Raw genomic sequence first — 27,172 nt, 5'->3', positions numbered from 1 at the left:
AAAAAAAATGGTTCTGAAGAACCTAGGGGCAGGACAGGAATAAAGATGCAGACGTAGAGAATGGACCTGAGGACACGGGGAGGTGGAAGGGCAAGCTGAGATGAAGTGAGAGAGTGGCATGGACATATATACACTACCAAATGTAAAACAGAGAGCTAGTGGGAAGCAGCTGCATAGCACAGGGAGATCAGCTCGGTGCTTTGTGACCACCTAAAGGGGTGGGATAGGGAGGGTGGGAGGGAGACGCAAGAGGGAGGGGATACGGGGATATATGTATATGTATAGCTGATTCACTTTGTTATAAAGCAGAAACTAACACACCACTGTAAAGCAATTATACTCCAATAAAGATGTTAAAAAAAAAAAAAAAGGAATAGGGCAAAGGCAAAACTCTTACCAGGGAAAACCTAATTTTATCTCAAACTAGCTCACAAACCATTATCTGCCACCCAATCTGCCACTCCTGAGGATGGAAGAAGCAAGAAATAATACATAGTCTTCAAACATTCTAAGAAAGAGAAACCAAGCCCACTGTTGGGGGAGTAAGAGGATCTATGCACCCCTCTCTTTTAATACTCGTTCAGCCTTTGTAGGGGCAGACTGGATGGCATGTGCAGCAGAGGAAGCAAGAATATATTAGCAGGAGCTGGACAGTCATATCTGTTCTCATCAATTGTTTCCTTAGTGCTATTATTTCTTTTTATTTTCCCCATGCTGTCATTCTTCCCTTTATTGCTTATTCTCTATGGCCAATGCCACAGAACTTAATACACATACACACACACACACACACACATATATACATACATTCATATATATATACAGAGGGAGAGAGAGAGAATTGCCATTTCTCTTTTACTGTAATCTGAGTAAAAGAAAGAGGCTGTCTTGTCAACTCTGTAGAGAATTATTTGTATGGTAAACAGGTAGGGGAGGGAAGATGAGATATGAACATAAGAATGGATCAATTCTCTCTCCATTATTCGATTCAAAATCTAAAATGTATCTTGACTCCAGGAGGATTAATCATGAGAAGGGCAAAGGCAGATATCAGAAGCTAGCTTTATCTGTCAATTAGGGTCACCCACCCAAAGGAGATTAACCCTGGCTGCTGGGATTCACAAAAATCCATGGTATGCAGTGTAGCCTGGAGTCCACAGTTCTGGGGAATACTTAAGTGAAGGGAGTCCGATTAAAGTAAGCACAACAAAATACAGAGCTGTCATCACAAGCTAGATGGCTTAAAGGTTTTGGCGACAATCTGTTTTTCCTTCTCTCTGCACCTTATTTAGACTAGTAATTCCAAAACTTTTCCTGATGAGAACCTACTTTGATTTTCTTGAAGTCTCATGATCACTAATGAAGGACTGTTAAGTCAAAATCACTGCTGGAATGGGGAGTTCAGTGAGCAGCAACTTTCAAGTCCCTTCCTGTAAGCAGCATGGAGGTAAAGCCATGGATGACCTCAGAGCCTCCCAGTCAGTTTAAGAGAGACTTACTGGGCATCTGCCATGAGTAAGGTGCTAGTGTTGGAGCCCACGGCACTTGGCTGCTATGCTTCCACGGAGGAAGCAGTGGACAGCTTACTAAGTGGGACACAGCAGGGAGATCTAGGTTGTAATACATACTCGAAAGTAGTTCACCTCATTACAGCTTAAAAATGGAACACTTTTGGCTTCAGATGATTCCACTTCTTCCTCAGATCAGACTTGGTGCTCTCAGAAGCAAAGATGTAGCTGATGGATTCATAAGACAGATCCCACACCTGAGACTGGGTCAAATGAAATGTTTCAGCTGCCAGCTGGTACTCTTGAGAAAGGTGTGTTGCAAAAACACCCTTATCATCGGTCTGCCAACATAAGCAAGAAAGTTTCAAAATGAACAAGGAAATGATTTTTTAAAAAACAACAGCTTTCATTTAGAGTATTTTCCTATTTACCATGCTTCTTTTAAGAATTTAAACAGGGGCCTATAAATGTATCCATGCACATCTATGACTGAACAGGCTTGTTTATCCTTTTTAAGAACAAAAAATAAAACACCAGGGCAGTGGCTCTCAACCACGGCTGCATGGTTAAATCACCGAGGGAGCTTTTAAAATGTATCTGTGCCCAGGACTCACCCCAGATCAATTAAAGCTGAATCGCAAGGGCTGGGTGCTGGGCATCAGTATCGTTGTTCCCCCAGGTACTGTCCAGGACCTTTCCCGATAGAGCCAAACCAGAGTCACGCTGGACCTTTGCAGCGTCTCAAGCCCCAATCTCCTCTCATTCCTCCACTTGGGCATCACCCCCAAGGTGTGCAAGGCAGCCAGCTAGGTAACTAGCTGGCTAGTTGACCTATGGCAACTCAGGGACTAAAGAGGAGCAAAATACCTCACAACAAAACACCTTACACAGATCACGGCAGGATGGACAATGCTGTACCAGAATCCAAAATGATGCTGGTTGTAAGATGGAACTGTCTGACTTTTGACGTTCGAGGTCAAACAGAGTTCTAGATGAAGAGGGGAAAGGAAGAAGCCTCTTATTAAAAGCAGATTAGTAGACTCATTCACTGTTCACCAAGTAGATACATGAGAAATCTTTCCAACCTATGCTAATTTTCAGTAGTTCATTATTATACAAAACTGACCTTTTCTTACATGTGAAAATTTGTAGTCCAATGAGTGTAGTTGTGTGGGAACTATGTGCTGCAGCTCATGGCAGGGAATTAACATGCCCTTCACAGCCCTGTGCTTCTCCCTTTCTTTTACCAAAGAAGGAGAGGAAAGAGGGGTGTGATAAGCCAGTCACCATGAAGAAGGCAGGAAGTATCATGATAGGGGAGAAGGAATCTTCGAAGGGTTGCTGCACTTCTTCCTGGTCTTACAGTGGGAGCTAAAGTAAAGGTAAGAAAATGGTGGCACTGTCGAGGGTTACAGTATTATAAAAAGCCAAGAGCAGAAATGGACTTCTTCTATGGCTTCAAAGAAAACCTCTAAACTCCTTTACTCAGACAACCATCCATTCACTGCCTGCTGCAAGTCCATCTTAAGAAAGACTTCTATGATTATAAAACTCCTGCCTTGAAAAGCTGTGCCCGGCTCCCCAGCCAGAGTAAAATACTTCACTGACTTGATTGATGGCATCTGCTCCCTTGAGTAAGGCAGCTGCAACACAGGGCCACTCAGTCCCAGCAATGGCAAACCCAACCTGCCCCTGCTGAGAGCAGAGCTGGGCCACCACACCAAGTAAGATCACTATACAAGTGGTTTCCAAGATCCTCTACTTTTGTAGTGGTTAAATAATTTCCTTAGTAAAAAGAAAAGAAATCTCACCCATTATGAATTGCTGATAAACTCTGTTAGTTAAAAAAACACACCCACACAGGTGTTACTGCAAATTGTTAAATTTGTAAGTTCAGTGAATTCATCATTCAGTAAAGAGGTTTTCAGCCAACTGCTTCTTTCCCTCAACAGAAAGGCCTTCCCCAACTATCCAATCAAAAGTGGTTATCTCATCACTATTCTATCGGCCTGTTTAATTTTCTTCAAAGAACTTAACACATATTTTCTTGTGTATTTGCTTACTGTCTCTCTTACCTATGCTAGAATATGAGTTCCTTGAGAAAGAAACATTGTCTGTTTTGTTTAGTGCTGTATTCCCAGCAATTTGAACAGTGACTGGAACAGAGTAGGCACTTTATAAGTATTTGTTGTTAAATAAAAATAGCTCCAGGAGGGCTTCCCTGGTGGTCCAGTGGTTAAGAATCTGCCTTCCAATGCAGGGGACGTGGTTGAATCCCTGGTTGGGGAACTAAGATCCCACATGCCACAGGGCAACTAAACCCATGCACCACAACTAGAGAAGCCCACGAGTTGCAAAGAAGACCCAGCGCAGCCAAAAAAATAAAAATAAAAACCCTACAGCTAACATTATACTTAATAGCGACAGACTGAATGCTTTTCCCTAAGATAGGGAACAAGGAGAGATGTCAGCTCTCATCACTCTTATTCTACAAAGTAATGGTGAATAAGTAAGTTTAGCAATGTCACATAACACATGATAAACATAAAAAAATCAACTGTATTTCTCTATACTAGCAATGAAAAATTTAAAAAATAAATTAATATTTTTTTAAAAAGCTCCAGGTAGACACATGCAGACAAGCAAGTGTGTGATGGTTAACAGACATATAAAAATATACTTGGAGGGCTTCCCTGGTGGCGCAGTGGTTGAGAGTCTGCCTGCGGATGCAGGGAACATGGGTTCGTGCCCCGGGGCTCGGGAAGATCCCACATGCCGCGGAGCGGCTGGGCCCGTGAGCCATGGCCACTGAGCCTGCGCGTCCGGAGCCTGTGCTCCACAACAGGAGAGGCCACGACAGTGACAGGCTCGCATACCGCAAAAAAAAAAAAAAAAAAAAAAAAAAAATATATATATATATATATATATACACACACACATACTTGGAATCTTGCATAAGTCTTAATTTTTAAATAAATGTTATACATTTTCATAACATACATAAATTGGTTAGTCATTCCAAAATACTAGACGACCCTTATTCCCTCCATATAATACCTGGTTCCAGGAACTGGGGAATGTGCCAGTGAACAAGACAGATAAGGGCTCTGCTCTCATGGAGCTTATACTCTAATGGGAGCTAAAACTTCCTGTTACTTAAATAAGGCTGAGAAAGCATCATTTAACTTCTAAATGATATTTATATATTTAGAACAGTGCTTCTCTACATATGGGTTGCAACCTGGGGGCTGGGGAGGAAGGGACAGTGAGTTGTATGGAGGACCTAAAGCCTTAAGCCTTACCGAGCGGTATCTGGTGTTGCCTCACAAAGTCCACCAGATCCAGGGATCCTCCCTCCAAGGAGTTGAGAAATGTGCCATGTCCGATTCGGTCAGGAAGCAGGTCCAGGAGCACTTGTGTTTCTTTTTTTTGGTTTGGAATCTCAAAAAAAGGGGAAAGAGGGCATCAATAACCTCTTTCAGTGGTTCTTAAAAGTACTTTTTTCTATACCCAGTCCTCTGGGAAGGTAATGCAGACATTCTGGAAAGCTGAACCACTTAGACCTTCCAGCTTTATTCTTTGCCTTGTATTTTCCCATTTATTTCCCAGTATTCTTCTAGATTCATTTTGATGATAGTAACTATGGAGTCAATAGCCTTTTCACACACATTCTCCTTTAAACCTCACAAGAATCATACAAAGTATTAAGATGAAGAAATCAAAACTCAGAAAAAGTCATTTTCAAAAACAAAATCTCACAACTCTATATGCATATGTGTGTTCTGTGTTGTGTATATGTCTTCACACATATTACAAAAAGGGATAGAAAAAATATATATAAATAACAAAACTGTTAATAGGATCAACTCAGGAGCAGAACTGAAGGGGACCTTTCATTTTTTTATTTCTTTACTTCTACTTTACACTATTTCTCTACACGTGGATTTTCTTCAGATATATATAACCTTTGTAGTTAAAAATATAAAGCATTTTAAAGAAAAGCTGTCCAGGCTCACAGAGCTAGTGAATGGTGGAGATAAGGGTGAAACCTGGCTCCATCTGACTCCGGGGCCCAGACTCCATCCACATACAGTGTGCTCATGTTCTATCTTGACAAGACTAACTAAGGGCAAACCACAACCACCATGAAAATGTCTGGCTGTGCTCTTCATCTCCTAGATAGCCTAAAAGACAAATGACCATAACATGTTGAAATGAAATGTTTTATATCCAATGGACCAAACAAGAAAAGCCACAGAAATTAAGGTAAAGAGCAGGTTCTGATGCTGTGCACAAAGGCCAGAGGTAACTGGCCTCATGCTAGCTGTTCTGTTATCCTGACCAATGACTTCAATCTGGCATCAGTTTGGTCAACTAGAGGGTGTCCTACACGTGAAAGATCTTTTGATCACAGTGTGGAAACATGGATCCCAGATTTTAAGTTCTGCCACTACATTACTGACTCTCTGCTTGTAGACATGAAAAACAGCCAGTACTGACACGAAGCTCCAATTTTTTCCTTAGTCTTTAAATCATGACCTTAATTCTCAAAATAATCATACGAGGTAAGTAGATTAAGTATTATTTCCTGCATTCAACAAACAAATCCAGGGGCTTCCCTGGTGGTGCAGTGGTTAAGAATCTGCCTGCCAATGCAGGGGACATGGGTTCGAGCCCTGGTCCGGGAAGATCCCACATGCCACGGAGCGGCTGGGCCCGTGAGCCATGGCCGCTGAGCCTGCATGTCCAGAGCCTGTGCTCCGCAATGAAAGAGGCCACAGTGGTGAGAGGACCACGTACTGCAAAAAAAAAAAAAAAAAAGAAATCCAAATTCATCAAGTTGTATAATTATGTACAGCTTTTTGTATGTTAAAAAAAGAAATAGGTAGAAGTACTGAGGTAGAAAGTAAATCCATCTGTAAAATGGGGAAAAGTCCAGGAGTCCCTTGCTTGCCTCACAGGGATGTGCTGATTAAGAAAGTGACTGTTCTCCAGCTACTCTCTGTGCATTATCTGCACTGTGCTCATGCTGCCAAGGAGCTGGGGCCACAGGGGCACCTGATCTTCTGCTGAGCCTTATAAAATGATGATGAGCTATTTCCTTTCTTGCCAGTGTAGGTGACATATCCAGGTCCCTTCCCTGCAAGGACAGGTGAGACAAACTCATGCTTTTCTCGGTGTCACCTTGCTGATAACAAGGCTGCTGATATAAATTCATGCATTTTCTCTAGCAAGCTGTCAATTAAGCTGTTTTAAGGACACAACTGTAGTGCACGTCAACAGCCAACCCCAGGAACCACAAAAACATAGAAACAGTAATGTGAGGGACTAAAGCAAGTTATGCCTTCATCATTATAATTTACACAAAAATATTTTTACTTTCTCTTTCTAAAAATGTTTTCCCAAGCCAGGTCTATCTTTAGCCATGTACAAATGATTATTATTTTCCATTGTAATCTACCCTTTCCAGCCTAATTTTACAATATTATTTACCTCTGAAAGATGCAATGCCAACTTCAGACCTGATTTTTTAGCTTCTAAAAGAGGTTCCAAGAAGTCTTTTGCTTGTCCTACCTTGAAGACAAAAGTTAAAATGAGGATGTATGAGTATAGGCAAACTGAAGAACTGGGTACTCTGTCTCAATAAAAAAAGAAATAAAATAATGGCAGAAAAAAAATGGCAGATGGACTTATTTGCACATTTTGTTTATAAAGTATCTACAGTGTGCTAGAAATGTTAGAGAATTCAAAGCTGGCACAGACACAGTCCTTGCCCTCAAGAATCTTAAGTATCAGTGAACCTGATGACAATCAGCTAAGCTTGATATAACAGTCACCAAATTTTACTTTTGGAAGGGTATCTAGATATCTAAAGCTAAGAAGGAGAACTCACCTGATTCAGGAACCAGCATGATTAGAAAAGAAAGCTTCTATCAAATGGACAGATGAAACAAGGCCAGAACAGCCCAGGTTTTGACAAAGCCGTAAGAACCAGGTTCACAGGACTCTCTAATTCAATGGTTTTCAACTGGGGTGATTCTGCCCTCCAGGGGACATTTGGTAATGTCTACAAACATTTTTGGTTGTCACAACTAAGAGGGTGCTGGTATCTATCGGGTAGAGGCCAGGGATGCTGCTAAACATCTTATAATGTACAGGACACCCTCCTACAACAAAGAATTTGGCCCCAAATGTCAGTAGTGCCACAGATGAGGCACCTTGCTTGAATCTGACCAAGAAGCTCTAGACCAGCCTTTCTCAACTGGGGCTTCTGTGAGACAATTAAGCCCTAGCCATAATTAAGCATTAGACATGGATTACATGTTAATAAATTAACTTCTCTAGTAGAATGGTACTAGCTGTGAACCAAAATAAAATAATCATATTGTCATGCAAATCTTTTTCTCTTTTTTTAGGGGGCTTAATTCTTTCACAGAACCCTGTCTGAGAGCAGTTGCTATAGACGTTCTGGTTATCCAGGGCAGGACAGGGCTTCATCCACACAGAGAGTCTGCTGGACCTCTGGAGAAAGCAGGGTGCTCCAAGCTAATCCTCATCCCACAAACTGATTCTACCTTTTAGAAATAAAATTTAGTTTGGAAAAGTAACTTACAGTAGGGTCTCCACTGAGGTCAAGGCCAAGAACTGTATCCTCAGTAGAAAGGAAGAACTCTTCAGCAAGTTTAACAGTCTCCTTGGCTACTGAAGGGCCACCTCTTCTGTCGACTGATATCAAATACCTTTGATACAAGAAAAACACAGTTGAAAATGAGTATTGATTGTGTAGATGAAAAAGACAACTCTTGAGTATGGCCAGAGAGGTATGGCAGGCTACATGGAATACATCTTACTGGAAAAGTACAGCCTGACTAACTTGACATCTTACTTTGCCATAAGGAACGAGACATAAATTCCTAAACAGCAATATCTAGTTAGTGTTCAAAGTTCTATCTCCTGTTTTTTGTTCATGTATTTGTTTTTTTTTTTTTTTTTTTTTTTTTTTTTTTTGTGGTATGCGGGCCTCTCACTGCTGTGGCCTCTCCCGTTGCGGAGCAAGGCTCCGGACGCACAGGCCCAGCGGCCATGGCTCACGGGCTCAGTCGCTCCGCGGCATGTGGGATCCTCCCGGACCAGGGCACGAACCCGTGACCCCTGCATCGGCAGGCGGACTCTCAACCACTGCGCCACCAGGGAAGCCCATGTATTTGTTTTTTACAGTTTGATTCGGAATCCAACTAAGATCCACACATTGTGTTGGTCAATGTGTCTCAAGTCTCTTTTAATCTATAGCCACTTCCCCCATGCCTCCACCCTCTACCTCACACCTCCCCCCGGCCTCTTTTCTTGAATTTATTTGTTGAAGAAACCACATCATTTTTCCTATAAAGTTTCCCACATCTGATTTTGCTGATTGAATCCCCATGTTGATAACATGTTCTCCTGTCTCTTGTATTTCATATGAATTGGAAACTGGATCTAGTCTACAGGCTTAATCAAATCAGATTCAATACTGAGGCAAGAGGATTTCATAGGTGGTGATGGTTCTTCCATCAGGAGGCTTAGATCCCTTATTTCATTAAGGGTTACAAGATTGGTAATATTCTAATTCCAACATGTATCCAATAGCTGATACAAATTCATTCTTCATACATTAGCTGGATTCCTACAAGGAATCGAATACCCAGAGAACCCCTGTTAATATTGCGTAATTTTCCTCCAGCATTTATTAGTTTATCTATTTATTCACAAAATAAAGAAATCCTTCCAGCATATATTTATTTTCAAAATTTGGATCAACTATATATAAAATGCAGTCTTTTTTTTTTTCCACTTAACAATTTCCCCTGACATTAAATAATGTTAGAAAACAATATAAATCATATGAATATAACATAATGTAATTGTCCTCTGATTGTTGGACATTTTAGGATGTTTTCTACTTTTTGTTATAAATAACACTACTGTGAAGAATCTTAACATTAATCAATCTATTTCCTTAGGATACATTTCTAGAACAGTTACTGGATCACAGAGGGAAATTATTTTTATAGATCTTAATACCTCTTTAGAGAGGTTTTATTAATTACATATGCTCACCAGCAGTGTATAAGTTCACAAACACTGGTTAATACTCTTTTTGGGGAGGGGGGTACCTGTTGAAATGGCATTGTAATATTTCTTTTTAAAATTATTTGATTAGTCAAGTTAAATAGTTTTCTATACATTTATTGGCCATTTGTATGTCTTCTTTTCTGAATTCTCTTGTCTTTTGCCTGTTTTTTTAAAATTGGGTATTAGTCCAGTTAAACTTAATTTTGAGAGATTTTATAGCCAGAAACTATACAGTTAGCTTTCTTCCTTTCTTCCTTCAAGGACTTACTGAGCCCTAATTATGTGCCAGCTTTGTTCTAAGTACTGGTGGGGTAGTGGTGAATCAAAAGACAAGGGCCCTGGCCTCACTGAATTTACACTATAGCGGGTGAGTATGTATATACAAATAAAACAAGAGGACTTCTGATCTTGTTAAGAAGAGTGCCATAAAGGAAATAAACGGGGTGACTAGAAGATGTGGGGAGGCACTTTAGATAAGGTGGTCAAGGAAGGCCCCTCTGAGGAAGTGACAGCCACATTGAGACCCGAATAATGAGAAGCCAGCCATGCGAGGATACAGTGGAGGTGTGTTCTAGGCAAAAGTAACAGGAAGTACAAAGGTGCTGATGTGGGACAGTCTTGGCCTACTTGAGGAACAGAGGGCGGGCCAGTGCGTGATAAGTGACCAGTGGTCCAGATGAGGCTGCTGAAGTAAGAAAGGCAGCCACGTGGGACCTTGCAGGCCATAGTAAGAAGCCTGGATTTTTGCTGAAGAGCCATGGGAAGCCATACTTCACAAATTAAATTTTTCACATTCTAGTATTTTAAATGGTGACCACTAAGGTACAATGCTTCTTACCTAACATCAATGTCTATGTTTTCTTGTTTGGACTGTTTTATACCCTCAAGTACAGATTCCACATAAGTCTTTTTAGTCATTCCTGGAAAGGACACAAATAAAACATTTTTAAAGAGATCATCAACTACTTCATCCTTCAACATTTAGCATCCCTATATGAACAAATACATTTTCACTTTGTCTGTGATACGGGTATGGTTAAAGATGAGTTATGGATATTTTAGTAAATACCATTTATACTTTAATAAAATTGAAAAAAAAATGAAATACTAGAAAAATAAAAATTTTTTAAAAAGACATAAAATTCAAGCTTGTTTAAAAATTATTCTCAAATTCAACAGACATTAAGTTACTCTCGGGACTTCCCTGGTGGCACAGTGGTTAAGAATCCACCTGACAATGCAGGGGACACGGGTTCGAGCCCTGGTCCGGGAAGATCCCACATGCCGTGGAGCAACTAAGCCGGCGTGCCACAACTACTGAGCCTGTGCCCTAGACCCTGCGAGCCACAACTACTGATGCCCACGCACCTAGAGCCCGTGCTCCACAACAAGATAAGCCACTGCAATGAGAAGCCCACGCACCGCAACAGAGTAGCCCCTGCTCACTGCAACTAGAGAAAGCCTGCGCACAGCAACGAAGACCCAACACAGCCAAAAATAAATAAATAAATAATCAATTAAAAATTAAAAAAAAACAAACAAACTACTACTCTCACAAATTGCTATAAAAAGTTTAAATGCTCGTTCTAACAAAACAAGAATAACAAAAGCTCTTTTCTGGGAATTCCCTGGTGATCTAGTGGTTAGGACTCTGTGCTTCTACTGCAGGGGGCATGCGTTTGATCCCTGGTTGGGGAACTAAGATCCCCATGTGCATAGTGTGGCCAGAAAAAAAAAAAAAAGCCCTTTTCTAAGGCCTGTCCTTAAAAAAAAAATGCCAGAAATTTTTTTCTCTACTAGCAGAATGTTTTCCTGCTTGTCCAGGAAAAAATCCTCTCTTGGTTTCCTTTTCTCTCAACCCTGCTCAGACTCAGTGTTTCTCATCCAGGGCACTAGAGACGTTCTTTCAAGTTCAGGTGCTCAAGTCCTCCTCTTCTGTGGGGCTCTGAAAAAGCACTCTCCAGAACAACCTCCTCTAAAATACTCTCATACCCCAGTTATAAAATGTTTACGTTTAGTGGAAAATCTCTAGAAAAAACACAGACACTTATAAAGAAGAAAAATAAAAATAACCTGTAATCCCACTACTCACAGATAACCACTGGCTGTTTTTCTAAGTGTGTGTATATGTGTAAACATATATATATAGATATAGATATATAGTTTTGAACAGATGAGATGCTACTAGGTATATATGTATCCTGTTCCTTCATTTAACACTGTATTCTGAGCATGTCTTCATGTCATTAAAGTGTCTTTGCAAATATTTTTAATGGTAGCGAAATATTCCATTAACCTTTATTTAACTATTCCCCTACAGCTGCATACTTAAGGTGACACTCCCCTTTGAATCTCCATTTGAAGAGTCAACTAGCCCTAATAATTGGCAGGTTTCTTCTTTCCTTCCCTTTCACTATCCTCACCAGTGTAACCTCGAACTGATCCTACAGTTTAAAAATGTGAGATAAGAACCTTCTGCTCAGGGGGAGGAATAAATCGGGAGATTGGGATTGACACATACACACCACTATACTTAAAACAGATAACTAATAAGGACCTACTGTATAGCACAGGGAACTCTACTCAGTATTCTGTAATAACCTTTATGGGAAAAGAATCTAAAAAAGAGTGGATATATGTGTATGTATAACTGATTCACTTTGCTGTACAGCAGAAACTAACACATTATAAATCAACTATACTCCAATATAAATTTTAAACAAAAAGAATCTTCTGCTTGTCTCATTTCAGCACTTACTTTACTATATGTAGTTTCAAAATTTTTACCCCCTGAATGAATGCTGGGCTACACATATCAGAGTGCAAGATGATCTGGTAGGGCCTCTTTAGGTCACAGACAAAGTGCTAAGGAGGACCCAAGGGCACCATAGAACATCTCCTGATGCTGCTCTTATGGAAAGAGGGTCCCAGGAAATTTCTCCAGATCACGTCCAGATCCACTCATCTCCATCCAGAGAGGTTTTGCCACATCACAGCTTGCTACTGGCCTAAGATACCATCAGTCCCTGAGACGTGACTCAATAACCTTCATTTCAGTGATTGTCATGAAATGTGATTCTGCAGCCACTCATTGTCTCACAAGTGCCTTGATGCAGGGAACTCGAACTAGCATTTATTTAAGACAATGCAACTATAAGGAAAAAGTGTTCTCTTCTCAGAGTGAGAAAAATAAGAACAAACAAAATGTTTGCAGGTCTTTTTATTTCCCTTCAACAGATAATACCTGACCTGATTTTTTAAGTTAAGAATAACTCACTCATTAATAACATACATCATTAATGTACATCAGAAGATTTGGACCACTGACCCTACTTTTACAATAGTGTAAAAATAAATACTTCATAGTCTCAACTTGCAAACACATGCATCATCAAAGCACGTGAGAAAAACGATAGACATCTGCTGAGAAGTAGTTAGATTCTACCTGTAGCATTTTCTCTGGGCGTGCTCCTTAGTTCCAGGTACTTGACACCATCGTCTGCAAATTCTTTAATGACATCTTTCGTGACCTGATAATAAAGGCAATGTATGCAATATTGATTATGTTAGTGTAAGCGTCCCAATGAAAATGCCACGTACTACAGCTTTATTTCATGCATTAAATTAGATTTGCAAGGAGTGTTGGGAGTCTCCCACATGGTGAGGATGACCTGCTTTGTCACACCCCTGGTGGAGGCTGTGACAAAACTACCACATTTCCAATAGCTCCCCTTACCCACCCCCCATACTCACATGAAATCCAAATCTGCACGCCACCCACACCTTTTGTTTCTCTTCTCCCCTTTTAACCATTTCTCTATTTCCGAATGAACAGAAGACTGATAAAACAGAGGCAAAACTAAAACCAGTAAAACCACCTATGAGTGTATACTATTTGAAATTTCATTACATATGGAAATAAGCAACTAAAATGATTAGGTAGTACTGATGTACCATTTAAAGTCATTGCTTAAGATTCTTATTCAAGTTATTTAGGAATAAGTTGTATTTTTCAAGAATTTCTTCCGGCAGGGTTAAATTTCCCCCAGAAGTACTTAGGAAGATTCTTCTTAGGCAAAGAAAATGGGTGATAAATTTGAGTAAAACTGTATCCAATCTAGCACAAAACTCAACAATCCAAAAATTACTAAATCACCAAGATAAATGATATCTAAAGGCTGAAGGCATGATTCCCTTCATTGCCATCAACCCTAAAATATACCAAATCTAGAAGAAAAAAGGACGAAGTTAGAAATGCTGTGACAACCAGCCCTAGTTAGTCCTTACAGCTGGTATCCTACTCTTAACCTGCTTTGACCATGTGCACATGGGCATGCAGGTGTGGCGTCCTGGCCAAGGAACAAGGCTGGCTGGTTATGCAGACGGTGCCTAACTGGGTGGCCCCACCGTGGTGGATTAATTGCAATCCAAGATCTGGGCCTCATCTTTTTTCTTTACACTAAAGCCAAAAAAGGAATTTATTATAACACGAACATAACGGGTGGCTCGGATTCACCGGGAGGTCTGGAGAATCAGCCTCAGAGATTACATAGCTCAGGACTACACAAAAGCATTCAAAATCACGTGACACCCCTGGACCAAGCAAGACACCACTGCTTCCTCCACCACTGAGCATAACCCTGCAGCCTCTGCAGCATCATCACAGGCACTGGACCCCATAGCAGTGCTGTCTCAGGAACCCCATGATGCTGCTACTGCCACCACCATAGCACAGGCCTCATCTTTGCAGGTTGAGGAACTCACATCTTATCATTCTCCAGAACTAAGCAGACCCAGAGACACCCTACCCCAGCTCACAGGAGACTAATGCAGAAGCCTATTTGTAATGTATGAATTGCCAGCGAGGGTGGAAGTGAGGGTGTGAAGCGATCGTATCTACTATCCAGGGCACCCCTTTTCTTGATGGTGAGGTACGTGTGAAACCAAATAGAACAACAGAAGGCTGTTGGCAAATACTGATTGAGAGCGATGGGAGGAAGATTTCTCTAGGCCACATTAAGGCCTGTGGAATCATCTCTAGCTCACGTCCAAGAACACTTCCCTAGGGTCCATATCTGTGTTGGCCAGATTCAGCCCTTTCTGCTCCATGCAGCAACAGGTACCGAGGGCAACTCTTGGCTCTTTGGGCTTTCCTCTCCTATGCGCTGGACTGAGAACATCTACTCAAGTACTTTCTTCATATAGAATCCATCACAATTAGTTAAGTTTCCGCTTACTCCAAGGATGGTAAGACTGCACATCTTGAATGAGAAAGAACATGGGCTCTGGAATTGGACAAAATAGTCAATTCTGCCACTTACTCGCAGTGAGTGACCTTGAACAAATTACACTTAACCTCTTTAGGCCTCAGTTTTTTTCATCTGCAAAAAGCGAACAATAAAAATGCCCACCTCGATAGGGAGGTTGGGAGGGAGACGCAAGAGGGAGGAGATATGAGGATATATGTATATGTATAGCTGATTCACTTTGTTATAAAGCAGAAACTAACACACCATTGTAAAGCAATTATACTCCAATAAAGATGTTAAAAAAAAATGCCCACCTCAGAAAGTCATCTTGAGTATAGTGTCCGGCACATGCAATAGTTAATATTATTTCAGTCACATTTCAATCCTGTCTCTTTGAGATTACACCCAGTTGCCATGACTTGACTGTTAAGTGATCCCCACTCATTCCCACATCTGTAAACAATCTCTTGGCTTACTCCCATACATGATTCATTTATTATATGTAAATGTTATTAATTTCACTCTCTGGGGCATCTCACTGTCATCCTCTCGACCACCTACAGGTGTTCGTCTAAGTAGCACTAAGTCAAATGCTACAGAATGTTAATTCCTCGCCTCATTTTAATAAAGCTTTTTACAAACTTTGGAAGGAGTGAAACAATGAGTGTGGCATATGATACCCATGAAGCTCTCAGAATCTAAAATTTTATCAGGTTTGCTCTGTTACACTCAACAACAGAAAGTGAGACAGAGCCTCCTGTGGTGGACATTCCTAGCAGGGTTCAGTGGTACCTGTTGAGTGGCTGATTAGACAATGCTCCCTTGAGTTCCTATAAATCCCTGTGCATGTCTGTAACACAGAGCTTACCTCATGATGTTGGATTTATCCTCTTATGGGTCTGTCTCTCCAGTCTGACTACAGATTCCTGAGGGGCAGGGACCATGCTGATCTATCCTTATATCTCCCAGTCTTTAGAAGGGTGCTTGGAACATTGTGGGCACTCAGTCAACTTTTGTTGAACTAAACTTTTAGAGTTAACCCTCCTCCAAAAGGTGATTAATTTACTTAATAACTATCATGAGGATCAGTCTTAGCCAAGGAGGAAAATTCTTTCTTGACCAGTCAAAATTCACCTCTCCAGAAACACAGGTTACACTTCTTACTTTGCATTTTTTTCTAAGCGTTAAGAACACTGATAGGATTCTGCTTCTCTCCAGTTACAAAGAGAATATTAAAAAATGCCAACCTGGTCAGATCAATATACAGAAGCCAGTCTGCCATATCAGGCTCTAGTATCACAGAGCTTCAGCTAAGGCAACACAGTGGAGTCCTCTAGCCCTTCATCCCCAGAGGTAAGGCACAATTTCCCTAGGGATTAATCATTCAATCTGTAAGCACCTCTTGAACTTCCTTCATTCTCTATAATGTCCACCCAGGGGCAGTTCAAAGTATCCCAAGCAATACATGTAAAGTCTGTGGTCAGATACTTTATATATATATATATATATATATATATATGTAAAACAGGACAAGATTTTCTCCTCCACGTTGTCCACTACCTAAGAGAAGACTCTGATCTTGGTTCTTTCCTCATATCTTTTATAATGAACATATATTTTGATATTAGCTCTTAGGCAAATGTCTTACATTATTTTTTAAAAGAGTTACCATAAAAAAAGCAGAAAACATTTTTCATCAGATTCTTGATGACAGCAAAAGGTCACGTGCAACAACAGAAGGGCAGCAATTACTTACTAATTTTTAAACCAGTCTAAAAATTACTTCATTTCTCACCATTAGAATATCTTCAGGGCCAGTAGTAAGCTGATGAATAATTTGAAACATCTGGAAACATCTGCAACATGAAAAGTTTTAACGTACTTTAGTCATCAAAAACTTCACTAAATTAACTGATTTTAGGCTAATAGTAATCATATATTTATAAAGAACTAGAGAATAGGTTTTTCAAAAATTACATTCATCTGGAAGGATAATCAAATGACTGAAAATCATATGTTACTTTTAGGTGGGAAGTAATAGTTTCCCTTCTCCACCCCCCAACCCCTACCCCAAGTGGTAGCAGGAAACTGGGGAAAAAACCAACAAGTCTATATTTTCAAGTCTAAAGAACATTACAGGGGCTTCCCTGGTGGCGCAGTGGTTGAGAGTCCGCCTGCCAATGCAGGCGACATGGGTTCGTGCCCCGGTCCGGGAAGATCCCACATGCCGTGGAGCGGCTAGGCCCGTGAGCCATGGCCGCTGAGCCTGTGCATCCGGAGCCTGTGCTCCGCAACGGGAGAGGCCACAACAGTGAGAGGCCCGCGTACCGCACCAAAAAAATAAATAAATAAATAAATAAGGAATATTACAATATACTGTAACTTCACTAACAATACAAATCACTAAAAATACTGTCAACGGTCTGATAGTTGGAAAAAATGCTATATGTCGTTATACTCTCCATACCAGATGGCTACCCTACTCCTTTAACTATAAAAATATGAATGCTTACATACTATTTACAATCGCAAAACAGAGAAAAAAAGAAGTATGTCCACAATCTCCCCAAACTCACTCTTCTAAAGTTCTTTTCTTTCCCTTGTCAATCATAGTCATCTGATAGTGGATTTTAAGACCTGGCTTCTTGGCTATTAATTTCTTTATGGTATTGGAACTAATGGATCCATTCAAGTGGGCATGAAGTTCCTAAAATAAGAATACAATCAGTAAAAACTTCTCAAGTCCACTAGATTCATAGCATCATACCAGGTGATTGATGTTTGTAGTCTGTAGGCAAACTGCCTACTAGATGTAGCTATATAACTTTTAAAATGCACAAAGTTTGCAAATTCTACCTATAAAATGTACTTGTCTTTTGTGAAAAGAAACAACACAGAAGTCATTATAATTAGCAACACGCCAGATTCCGTGGTTGCATTCTCACCACTTTAGGTAACTTTGAGTAAAAGGTTGTCTTCCATGGCTGTTGTTCTTCCGCCTCCATCATGATTTAGCAGAATAGCAAGGTCTTTCTCCAAACACTTATTCTTGGCATGAACAATGCAATGTGGTTCAGTCAGTAAGTTCTGTGGTCTTGAATTTCCTTCAGATTGCTTCACTTCCACCCATTTTGATAAGATAAACAGTATACATAGTTCTGGGCTCAGCTTCACCTATTTAAATGAATGTGAACATTTTCAGACATTGATGCAAAAGCAAAGAAACAGGTTTTGTTAATTTATTCCTCTAAAGACAAAAGCTACTCCAAAGCTAACTTAAGTGAGCCAACACCCTGAACAAGAAATAAGAAAAGCCCTCAAGCTGCTAAGAGGTGGATTAAAATCTGAAATTTAGTAGGGTATATTCCTTTACCTATTAGCACTTTCTATAAAACTACTTCTAAAACTAGAAATTTATAAGACCTATTTTGGGTCCAAAAGTTTACATTTTTGAACTATTTAAAATATATAAAGGAAGAGGCATTGGAGTCGGATGGACCTAGGTTAATCCTTTTACCAGTTCTGCTCTTAAGTAGCTGTGTGGCCTTTGTCACTTTTAACCCCATGGCTTCAGTTTATTTGTAAAAATGGGATAAAAATTCGATAAAAATGCAGAGTAGCTGTGAGGATTAATAAAGTACTTTAAATTCCCCTCTTCTATGTTCCCACATAATCCAGTGACTACCTTTTTTTTTTTTTTTTTTTTTTTTGTGGTACGCGGGCCTCTCACTGCTGTGGCCTCTCCCGTTGAGCACAGGCTCCGGACGCGCAGGCTCAGCGGCCATGGCTCACGGGCCCAGCCGCTCCGCGGCATGTGGGATCTTCCCGGACCGGGGCACGAACCCGCATCCCCTGCATCGGCAGGCGGATTCTCAACCACTGCGCCACCAGGGGAAGCCCCCAGTGACTACCTTTAACTCAGCACTTTATCACACTGTATCTCAATCACTGATTTACTTGTCTTTCTTCCTCACCAGACTATATAAACTTCCTAAAAACAGGGACTATGGCTTATACTACCTCCCTAGCTTCTGATAGGGATAGAGTAGGATAATTAAACAGTTACTTTAAAAATCCCACTAAAGGATTAAAGACAGAAAGGGAATTTCAAGGGAGTTTGGGAGACTGTTGTAAGCTAACGAGCACTCAAAAAAAGAATCCAGTAACCTAGCAACAATCTACTCTACCTTGAAGGAAGAACAGGTGCATCCAAGCATCAGATGCACTCAAGCCACAAACCCTGATAGTTAAAACATAAGACAATAGATACCAGGTCTGAATCTTGTTACATTAAGTCAGGGAGTTAATAGTCCTTGAAGAGTAGCACTTCTGTGTGTAGACAAGACAGAAATACAGGGAAACAAACTAGGTGAAAGGGGACATTATACTGAAACCTGAGATGAATTACCATATTTCAGTATATGTTACCACCTTTTTGCTAATATACATATGATTTAAATAGCAGCATGACAGTCCTGGTTAAACCCTTCAGGGCCAAAGGAGGAAATAATGATGTAAGCCTTGACGTCTGCCCAAGAATGAGGAAGAAGGTGGTCTTCTTCCCCTCCCCAATTTTCTTTTGTTTATAAAAATGAAGCCCTCTCAGTCCTGGGGCAGAGCCTTCTCCCCTGCCCACTTGCATTTCTTACAAGCATCCCATGCTAATAAACTCACTCTTTGGGAACTCCCTGGCAGTCCAGTGGTTAGGACTCGGCGCTTCCACTGCACGGGGCTCAGGTTTGATCCCTGGTGGGGGAATTAAGATCCCGCAAGCCGTGCAGGCACAGCCTAAAAATAAAAAATAAAAAAACTCACTCTTTGCCTGCCACTTTCCCTCTCAATGAATTCTTTCTGCGCCGAGACAAAAGTACCTGAGTTTCAGCAAGTCCTGACACCAGGAGAGCGGTTTCAATTAAAAGACAGCGGGAACTACAGAGCCCGTGCGCCACAACTACTGAAGCCTAGAGCCCGTGCTCTGCAACAAGAGAAGCCACCGCAATGAGAAGCCTGCGCACCACAACAAAGAGTAGCCCCAGCTCACTGCAACTAGACAGAGCCCACGCACAGCAACGAAGACCCAACGCAGCCAAAAATTAAAAAAAAAATTTTTTTTTAAAGACAGCGGGTTCGAGTCCCTCCTAAGTCAGGGATCATGGGTTCAAGTCCCAATCTGAGGTGCAGGTGGGTTCGAGCCCCAGCCCGTGGGTTTGAGTCCCACCTGAGAAGGAGTGCAGTTTCACACCTAGCACAGTGCCCAGCATTTTGTTAGGTGATAAATAAATCCTAATTTCCCTTTACCTCTGAAGGTGGCTTATAAATTAAGACAAAATTCCAAGTGAAATTTAGTGATTTTCAAAGTATGGTCCTCAGATATTAATGATGATGACGCTGATAACAACAGCAGTTTCCATTCAGAGCCTACCAGTTAAGTGGCAAGCTCTTTTAATAATATTATCTATAATCTTCCCCATAAGCTTGCAAAATATATATTTTTACCACATTAAAAATCACTAAATTGATACTAAGAGGGTTAAATAAGTTACCAAGATATTAAAATGGGCAATTAAGAAAATAGTTTATAGAGATCTAGACAGAGCCATAGAAATCCACAGAAAGGCTAACCCAGTATGAGATAAATTTCAATAGAATTTCAATAGAATGCCATAGTAAGTGCTTAATAGTAACAAATGAAAAAAGATAGACTATTTAATCAATATGTTTAATATCTCTACTGAAGTACATAAGAGATGTCATTAACACAGAAAAACACCTTGACATAGTAAAGTCAATTGTCATAAATTGACCTATAAAGTAAATGTTAATCAAAATACTCCCAAAATTATTCCTTAGAAATTCATTTTTAAAGTTCATGTGGAAGACTTAACTTGTAGAATTATTCAGAAGAAAATCTGAAGCTCAGAAGAATACCCAATATGGGTGAAGGTGAGAGTAAAAGTTCTGGTGGGAGCAGAACATGGTATGATATTTTTGGAAGGTACTTTGGCAACACACACACACACACACACAAACCCACATACTTTTTGACCCAATAATTATACTTTTAGGAATTTATCCTGTATCTTATAGGATACATACAAATACACTTCTTGTAGCATTATTTATAATAGCAAAAAATTGGAAACAACCTACATGTCCATCAGTAGGGTACCAGTTAAATTAATTGTATATCCATCCAACTGAATATCTATGACTATATGGAAAGACTTCTATAATATAGTGTTATTTCCAAAAAGTAAGTTGCAAAAAGCATTGTTTACAAAGATGACATTTATAAACAAAGCATGTGTGTATACACACACACTCTCTTATTTATATATATCTTTATTCCTAAAATAGGTATGAAAGGATACATAGAAAACTGTTCGCACTAGAAAGTGGGTTGGAAGCGGCAAAGGTCAAGGGACAGAATTTTATTTTTACTTACCTTATAAAGTCTTGTGCTATTTGAAGGTTTTACAACTTGCATGTAATACCTGATTACTTTCTGAAATAATTTTAATAAATTAAAATTTAAGTAATAAATTTAGATAATTCACTTATTACTTTTAATAAATCAATAAAAATAATTAACAAATTATTTTACAGAATTGTTCATAAAATAATTAAATAACTTTTAGAAACCTTGCAAAACAGCTTTATTAATATGATTTATGAAAGGGAAGAACTTTTACGTTTAGACAACAGAATGACAGCCTGAGAAAGCATTTAGTACATTTTACATAGCAGGCTGTTAACAAATGTTACAGATGGCTAACTTTTCGTATAAATTTTCAAACCTTCTCTAGGATTCTGACCTGGCTTTGTAGCACATTTCAAACCACCCTCCAGATTGCCCCTTAACTAGTTATGAGTAAATTTACTGACCCAATAGCTACAATGTTAACCTATGGAAATTTTAAAGTCATCACAGTTTTTACACATTTTTAAAAGTTGTTTCACTGATCATTACCTAAGCTATTGCTATCAACAATTCCATGCCCTGCCAGATTCAGTCTGCCTGGGCTGGCTTTGGCATGGATCAGAAGCAGGTGGGGTGGGAGTGATGTGCCAAACCGCAACACATTGAGATAAGATCTTTCTACATTTGTACTAATATTTCATCAGGTTAGAGCAGGGCCAGAACCAGGTCTCCTGTTCTCCTGGAGCAGGGGTCCCCAACCGCCAGGCCACAGACCGGTATTGGTCCCTGGCCTGTTAGGAACCGGGCCGCACAGCAGGAGGTGAGCGGTGGGTGAGCAAGCAAAGCTTCATCTGTATTTACAGCTGCTCCCCATCACTCGCATTACAGCCTGAGCTCCGCCTCCTGTCAGCATTATGGTGAGTATAATTATTTCATTATATATTACAATGTAATAATAATAGAAATAAAGTGCACAATAAATGTAATGCGCTTGAATCATCCGAAACCATCCCGCCCCCCCCACCCCCATGGAAAAATCGTCTTCCACAAAACCGGTCCCTGGTGCTAAAGAGGTTGGGGACCACTGTCCTAGAGAACTTTTTTCCTCCCCACCCTCCACCCCTGCCCCCAAAAGGGAACTCAGGATAATAAAAACACCTGTTACTATTTATTAAGCACTTAGTATGAGCCATGTATTCTGCCAAATGTCTTGGATGGTAATTTTACTTGATTCTCATAACAACCCATGAGGTATTACTGTCTCATTTTACATAAGAAAATATAGATTTTTAACAAATAACCGGAAAACAACTGTAAGGCACCCAAATCACAAATTTTGCTCCATTCTTTCTTCTTGAATCACTTTTCTTGATCTGTTCTTTACCAAAAAAGTAGTATTTCTAATATATCACGTACATTTTACTAACTTGTCATATATAAATTCATTTCTACAGCACAGTATATTTTTTTCAAAGTCCTACAACTTTTTTTTTTCTCTTTGACCCTCGATAAACTCTGAAACACCACACAAAGCAGCACTTAATCCCCTCATTTTAGAAATGACTATCTCAAAGTCCAGCAAGCTCAGGGGAGTCCTTCTCCCATTCCAATTCCAAACTCCTCAAGCGTTCCATAGACCCAATGCCTCAGGCTGAACTTTACAACTCAGTCACTACCTTTATAGAGACAACGAAAGCCTTCAGACATGAATTCCCTCTATTTCTCTCTGCTTCCCTCACACTTAAATTTATCTTTATCTATACCCCTTCTTCCCTCATGAATCAGAGAAAGAGGATTCATTCGCCTGTCCCCAAGACTATTTTGTGCCCAGGATCCCATTCCTTCCTATCTATTCCAAGTCATTACTCCACGAATCTTCTCACTTTTCTGTTCATCAACCTCTCTCCAGTTGCTAATTTCCCTCAGGGAACCACCAGGTAAGCACAGTACTTGCTTCCACCTTAAAAAAAAATAAATAAAAACAAACTTTCTTTTATTCCCCCATTCCTCTTTAACTACCGCCCTGTCTCTTCCCTCCTGAGTTAAACTTGAGCTGTCTCCATTTACTTATCTCCCATTCATTATAACATGGATTCTGCCCTTACTACTCCACAGAAATTGCTCTCGCTAAAGTCATTAAGAGCTCTTAAACACCAGATCTAAATGACACAGTTCCAGTATCCAAATCCAAATTGGCTGGACTCCAAAACTCATGCCCTTCACCATTATGCTATGCTGCTTCAAGGTAACCATACTTATAGTCATCCTTATTTCCTTCTCCATCTCAGTCACCAACTCCCAATTAATAAGTTACAAATCCCGTGAATATCTCTGCAAGCGATTTCCTACGGGTGACGACTCCCAAATACCCAAATTAGAAACTTGATTATTTTAAATCTCCAAGACTCAGACCGTATCAGAGGGAATAATCACCACTCTTCCATGATTCCCTCTTCCACAGACATATTCAACTTTGTCCTAGAAAACAGAACTTTGAACGTGGAGGGGAATGTCATTTTACAGCTGAGAAACAAGAGGCTTAGTGGTTTACTTATTGTCAGCTTAGCACAGAGCCAGGAATACAAGGGAATCAATAGTGTACATCTGTGGGGAAACACTGATTGGGTGAGTCACAACTTCTGTAAAGGTTTCTTCATTTTGCACCTGGCCTCACTGGCTTGTTTTCAGATTTAAATGGGATCTCTTAGTAAGTACTCGTAGTTAGCATCCGAGGAGCGACCCCTTCTCCTTGCCCACCAAAGTCAGTGGTTCTAACCCTGCTTTGCCCCTACCAGACACTCAATGCAGACCCTGCCGTCCAAGGAGCTCTGGTTGTCAGTCCCCACATACTCACCTCTTAAAGATTTTTGTCAACAGTTGAGTCAACTTATGACAGCTTAAATTTTCACTTCAGACAGGAAGGCTTGTAGAAAAGTGATAACCCGCGCTTCCCTGACACAGTCCACGTGTCCACAATAAGCCGCAGCCGTCAGTCTTGCCGCGAAACCGCAGTCCCAGAGAATCAAAGAAATGTCAATCACAGCCGAATGTCAGCACCAGCGGCACCCTCCTCAATCCTGATTGGCGAGGTGCGCTCTTCCGGGAAGTGACGTACACCTGTCAAAGGAAGAGGCGTCACGGAGCGGGGTGCCGGGGGGTGGGGTGGGGTGGGGGTGATTTTTCCGTACAGAGTCCGCGAGGTGGCTACTGGGAAACGAAAGGGCAGCTCACCACCGGGACGGACTGTCGCTCCTGACTTCCTTAACCATGGGCCCGCGGAGCCGCGAGCGTCGGGCCGGGGCAGTGCAGAGCACCAACGACAGCAGCGCCGTCAGCAAGACCTCCCTGGCTGCGCGCGGGTACGTGCACGACGCCTTCGCCGCCTTGCTAGTTCCAGGGACCGCGCGCCGCGCGCCGCTCATCCACCGCGGCTACTACGTCCGCGCACGCGCCGTGCGGCACTGCGTGCGCGCCTTCCTGAAGGGGACGTGCACGGTCCCCGGCGCGCCTCGCGCTCAGATCCTGTCGCTCGGCGCTGGCTCGGACTCGCTGTATTTTCGCCTCAAAACTGCGGGTCGCCTGACCCGGGCTGCAGTCTGGGAGGTAGATTTTCCGGACGTGGCACAGCGCAAAGCGCAGAGGATTCGAGATACGCCGGAACTGTGCGCGTTAACTGGGCCTTTCCAGAGCGGGGACCCCGGGTGCACGTTGTGCTTTGAGAGCTCGGACTACTGCATCCTGGGCCTGGACCTGCGGCAGCTGCAGCGATTGGACCACGTGCTGGGCACCGCGCGCCTTGATGCAGCCGCACCCACTCTGCTTCTGGCTGAGGTTGTGCTGACCTACCTCGAGCCGGATGATGCCGCGGCCCTCATCGCCTGGGCCGCCCAGCGTTTTTCTAATGCCCTTTTCGTCGTCTACGAGCAGATGAGGCCGCGTGACGCCTTTGGCGAGTTCATGCAGCAACATTTTCGGCAGCTGAATTCTCCCCTGCATGGCCTGGACCGCTTTCCCGACGCGGAAGCCCAGCAGCAGCGCTTCCTTCAAGCCGGGTGGACCGCCTGCCGTGCCATGGACATGAATGAGTTCTATCACAGCTTTCTTCCTGCAGAAGAACGCCGGCGCGTGGAAAATCTCGAAACTTTCGACGAGTTTGAGGAGTGGCATCTGAAGTGCGCCCACTATTTCATTCTGGCCGCTTCTCGGGGAGACGCCCTCTCCCAAACTCTGGTGTTTCCACCCTCAGAGACGTTTCCTCGGATAGATCCTGCGTCCCCTTCAGGAGCCTTCCCTGCCAGTGTAGTCACTGGTGATAGCCAGGGCCCAGACCTTAAGAGATATGGCCACGCCTCGGTCCTTTTGAGCCCAGGTCTTATTCTCAGTGCTGGAGGATTTGGAGAGCAGGAGGGGCGACATTGCCGAGTGAGAAAGTTCCACTTGCTCTCAAGATACTGTGACTTTGAATGGAAAGGCAACCAAATATGCAGTTCGGGGACTGGAGCTCAGTGGGATGGACGCCTTTATCACACCATGACAAGACTTTCAGATACTCAGGTTCTGGTTCTGGGAGGGAGACTGTCCCCAGTAACTCCAGCCTTGGGGATTCTCCAGCTTCTTTTTTGCAAGAGTGAGGATAATAACCCTGAGGACCTAAATGTCACAGTCACAAAGGTCGGCCCAGAAGAAGATTCCACTTTGTCATGTTGGCGCCATTCAACAACAGAAGTGTCCTATGAGAATCAGAGATATTTGTTTGTGTATGGGGGCCGCAGTGTGGCAGAACCCGTACTAAGTGACTGGCATTTCCTACATGTGGGGACAATGGCTTGGGTCAGGATCCCAGTGGAGGGAGAAGTACCTGAAGGTCGGCATTCCCACAGTGCCTGCAGCTGTCAAGGGGGAGCCCTCATTGCTGGAGGTCTGGGTGCTTCTGAGGAGCCATTGAGCTCTGTACTCTTTCTGAAACCAATCTCTTGTGGATTCATCTGGGAATCAATAGCCATCCAGCCTCCCATTACCCCAAGGTACTCCCACACAGCTCATGTGGTCGATGGGAAGCTTTTGTTAGTTGGAGGGGTCTGGATTCATTCCTCCTCAGTTCCTGGAGTGACTGTTATTGATTTGTCTACAGGACTGAGCTTCGAGTATCGGATTGACACAACGTGTGTGCCATGGCCGTTAATGTTACACAATCATACCAGCATCCTCCTTCCTGAAGAGCAACAGCTCCTGCTCCTTGGAGGTGGTGGGAACTGCTTTTCCTTTGGTACCTACTTCAACCCCTGTACAGTGACATTAGACCTTTCTTCCTTAAGTGCTAGGCAGTTAGGACTGGACTTGTGATATATTCAGGACCCACTAAAGAAGACAATAAAGCTTTCCAAAATAGTATTTGACTCTGGCTATAGATATTACCACTCCCCTGTTCCCACTCCTTTTTCTGTTTTTGTTTCCTTGTTAGCACTGCTGTTCAGTGCAGAAAGAAAAGAAGTTGTTTAAACACACACCAACATTCAAAAAGATGGTACAAAAATAAAACATAAATAGGCCTATCTGAAGAGAGTGGTCATATAGTCCTAGAGTAGGAATTGGGGGCCTTTGGATCCCTGTATCTAGTTTACTGGTCTTCCTCCCATTTTCTAATCTGAGTTTATCCATTTATTGAGTTACAATGACCTTTAGCCTAAGTCAAGTGAAAATTTTCCCAATCCCAGGCTTTGTGATTTTAGATGGGACCTTGGAAGAAGTTTCACACAGATCCTTGGTAAGACTACAAGGTTGAATATAGGTGAAGGGACATGGTATTGACCTCATTCTTCATGTATGAAATCTGAAATGAACCCAGTTGCAGTTTGATTAAAGCATTGTGCCATTTAGTGCAG

At 41.7% G+C, this 27,172-nt stretch overlaps 2 protein-coding genes across 7 annotated transcripts; one reads left to right on the top strand and one right to left on the bottom strand.

Moving 5' to 3' along the window:
- Window positions 1–733: 733 nt before the first annotated feature.
- On the bottom strand, window positions 734–24,750 carry ADAL (adenosine deaminase like). Of its 6 annotated transcripts, none has more exons than XM_067029142.1 (12): window positions 24,145–24,750; window positions 19,544–19,657; window positions 17,815–18,043; window positions 17,446–17,576; window positions 16,665–16,725; window positions 13,066–13,150; window positions 10,459–10,540; window positions 8,122–8,248; window positions 7,002–7,082; window positions 4,811–4,949; window positions 2,396–2,496; window positions 734–1,849 (listed from the first exon to the last, which is right to left on the bottom strand). In XM_067029142.1, exons 3-12 carry the CDS (start codon window positions 17,875–17,877, stop codon window positions 1,655–1,657), a joined length of 1,065 nt encoding a protein of 354 aa, XP_066885243.1. In that variant the 5' UTR covers window positions 17,878–18,043; window positions 19,544–19,657; window positions 24,145–24,750; the 3' UTR covers window positions 734–1,654. The 6 variants fall into 6 exon arrangements, with proteins under 6 accessions (XP_066885243.1, XP_066885245.1, XP_066885247.1 ...); XM_067029144.1 differs by having other exon boundaries at window positions 2,376–2,496; window positions 24,145–24,742; XM_067029146.1 differs by lacking the exon at window positions 17,446–17,576 and having other exon boundaries at window positions 24,145–24,742.
- On the top strand, window positions 24,398–26,678 carry LCMT2 (leucine carboxyl methyltransferase 2). Its single transcript, XM_059059368.2, has one exon. It carries the CDS (start codon window positions 24,558–24,560, stop codon window positions 26,631–26,633), a length of 2,076 nt encoding a protein of 691 aa, XP_058915351.1. The 5' UTR covers window positions 24,398–24,557; the 3' UTR covers window positions 26,634–26,678.
- The last annotated feature ends 494 nt before the right edge of the window (window positions 26,679–27,172 follow it).

This window comes from Kogia breviceps, chromosome 3, assembly GCF_026419965.1.
Source record: "Kogia breviceps isolate mKogBre1 chromosome 3, mKogBre1 haplotype 1, whole genome shotgun sequence".
Classification (NCBI taxonomy): Eukaryota; Metazoa; Chordata; class Mammalia; order Artiodactyla; family Physeteridae; genus Kogia; species Kogia breviceps.
This window is presented reverse-complemented; position numbering and strand designations above follow the sequence as displayed.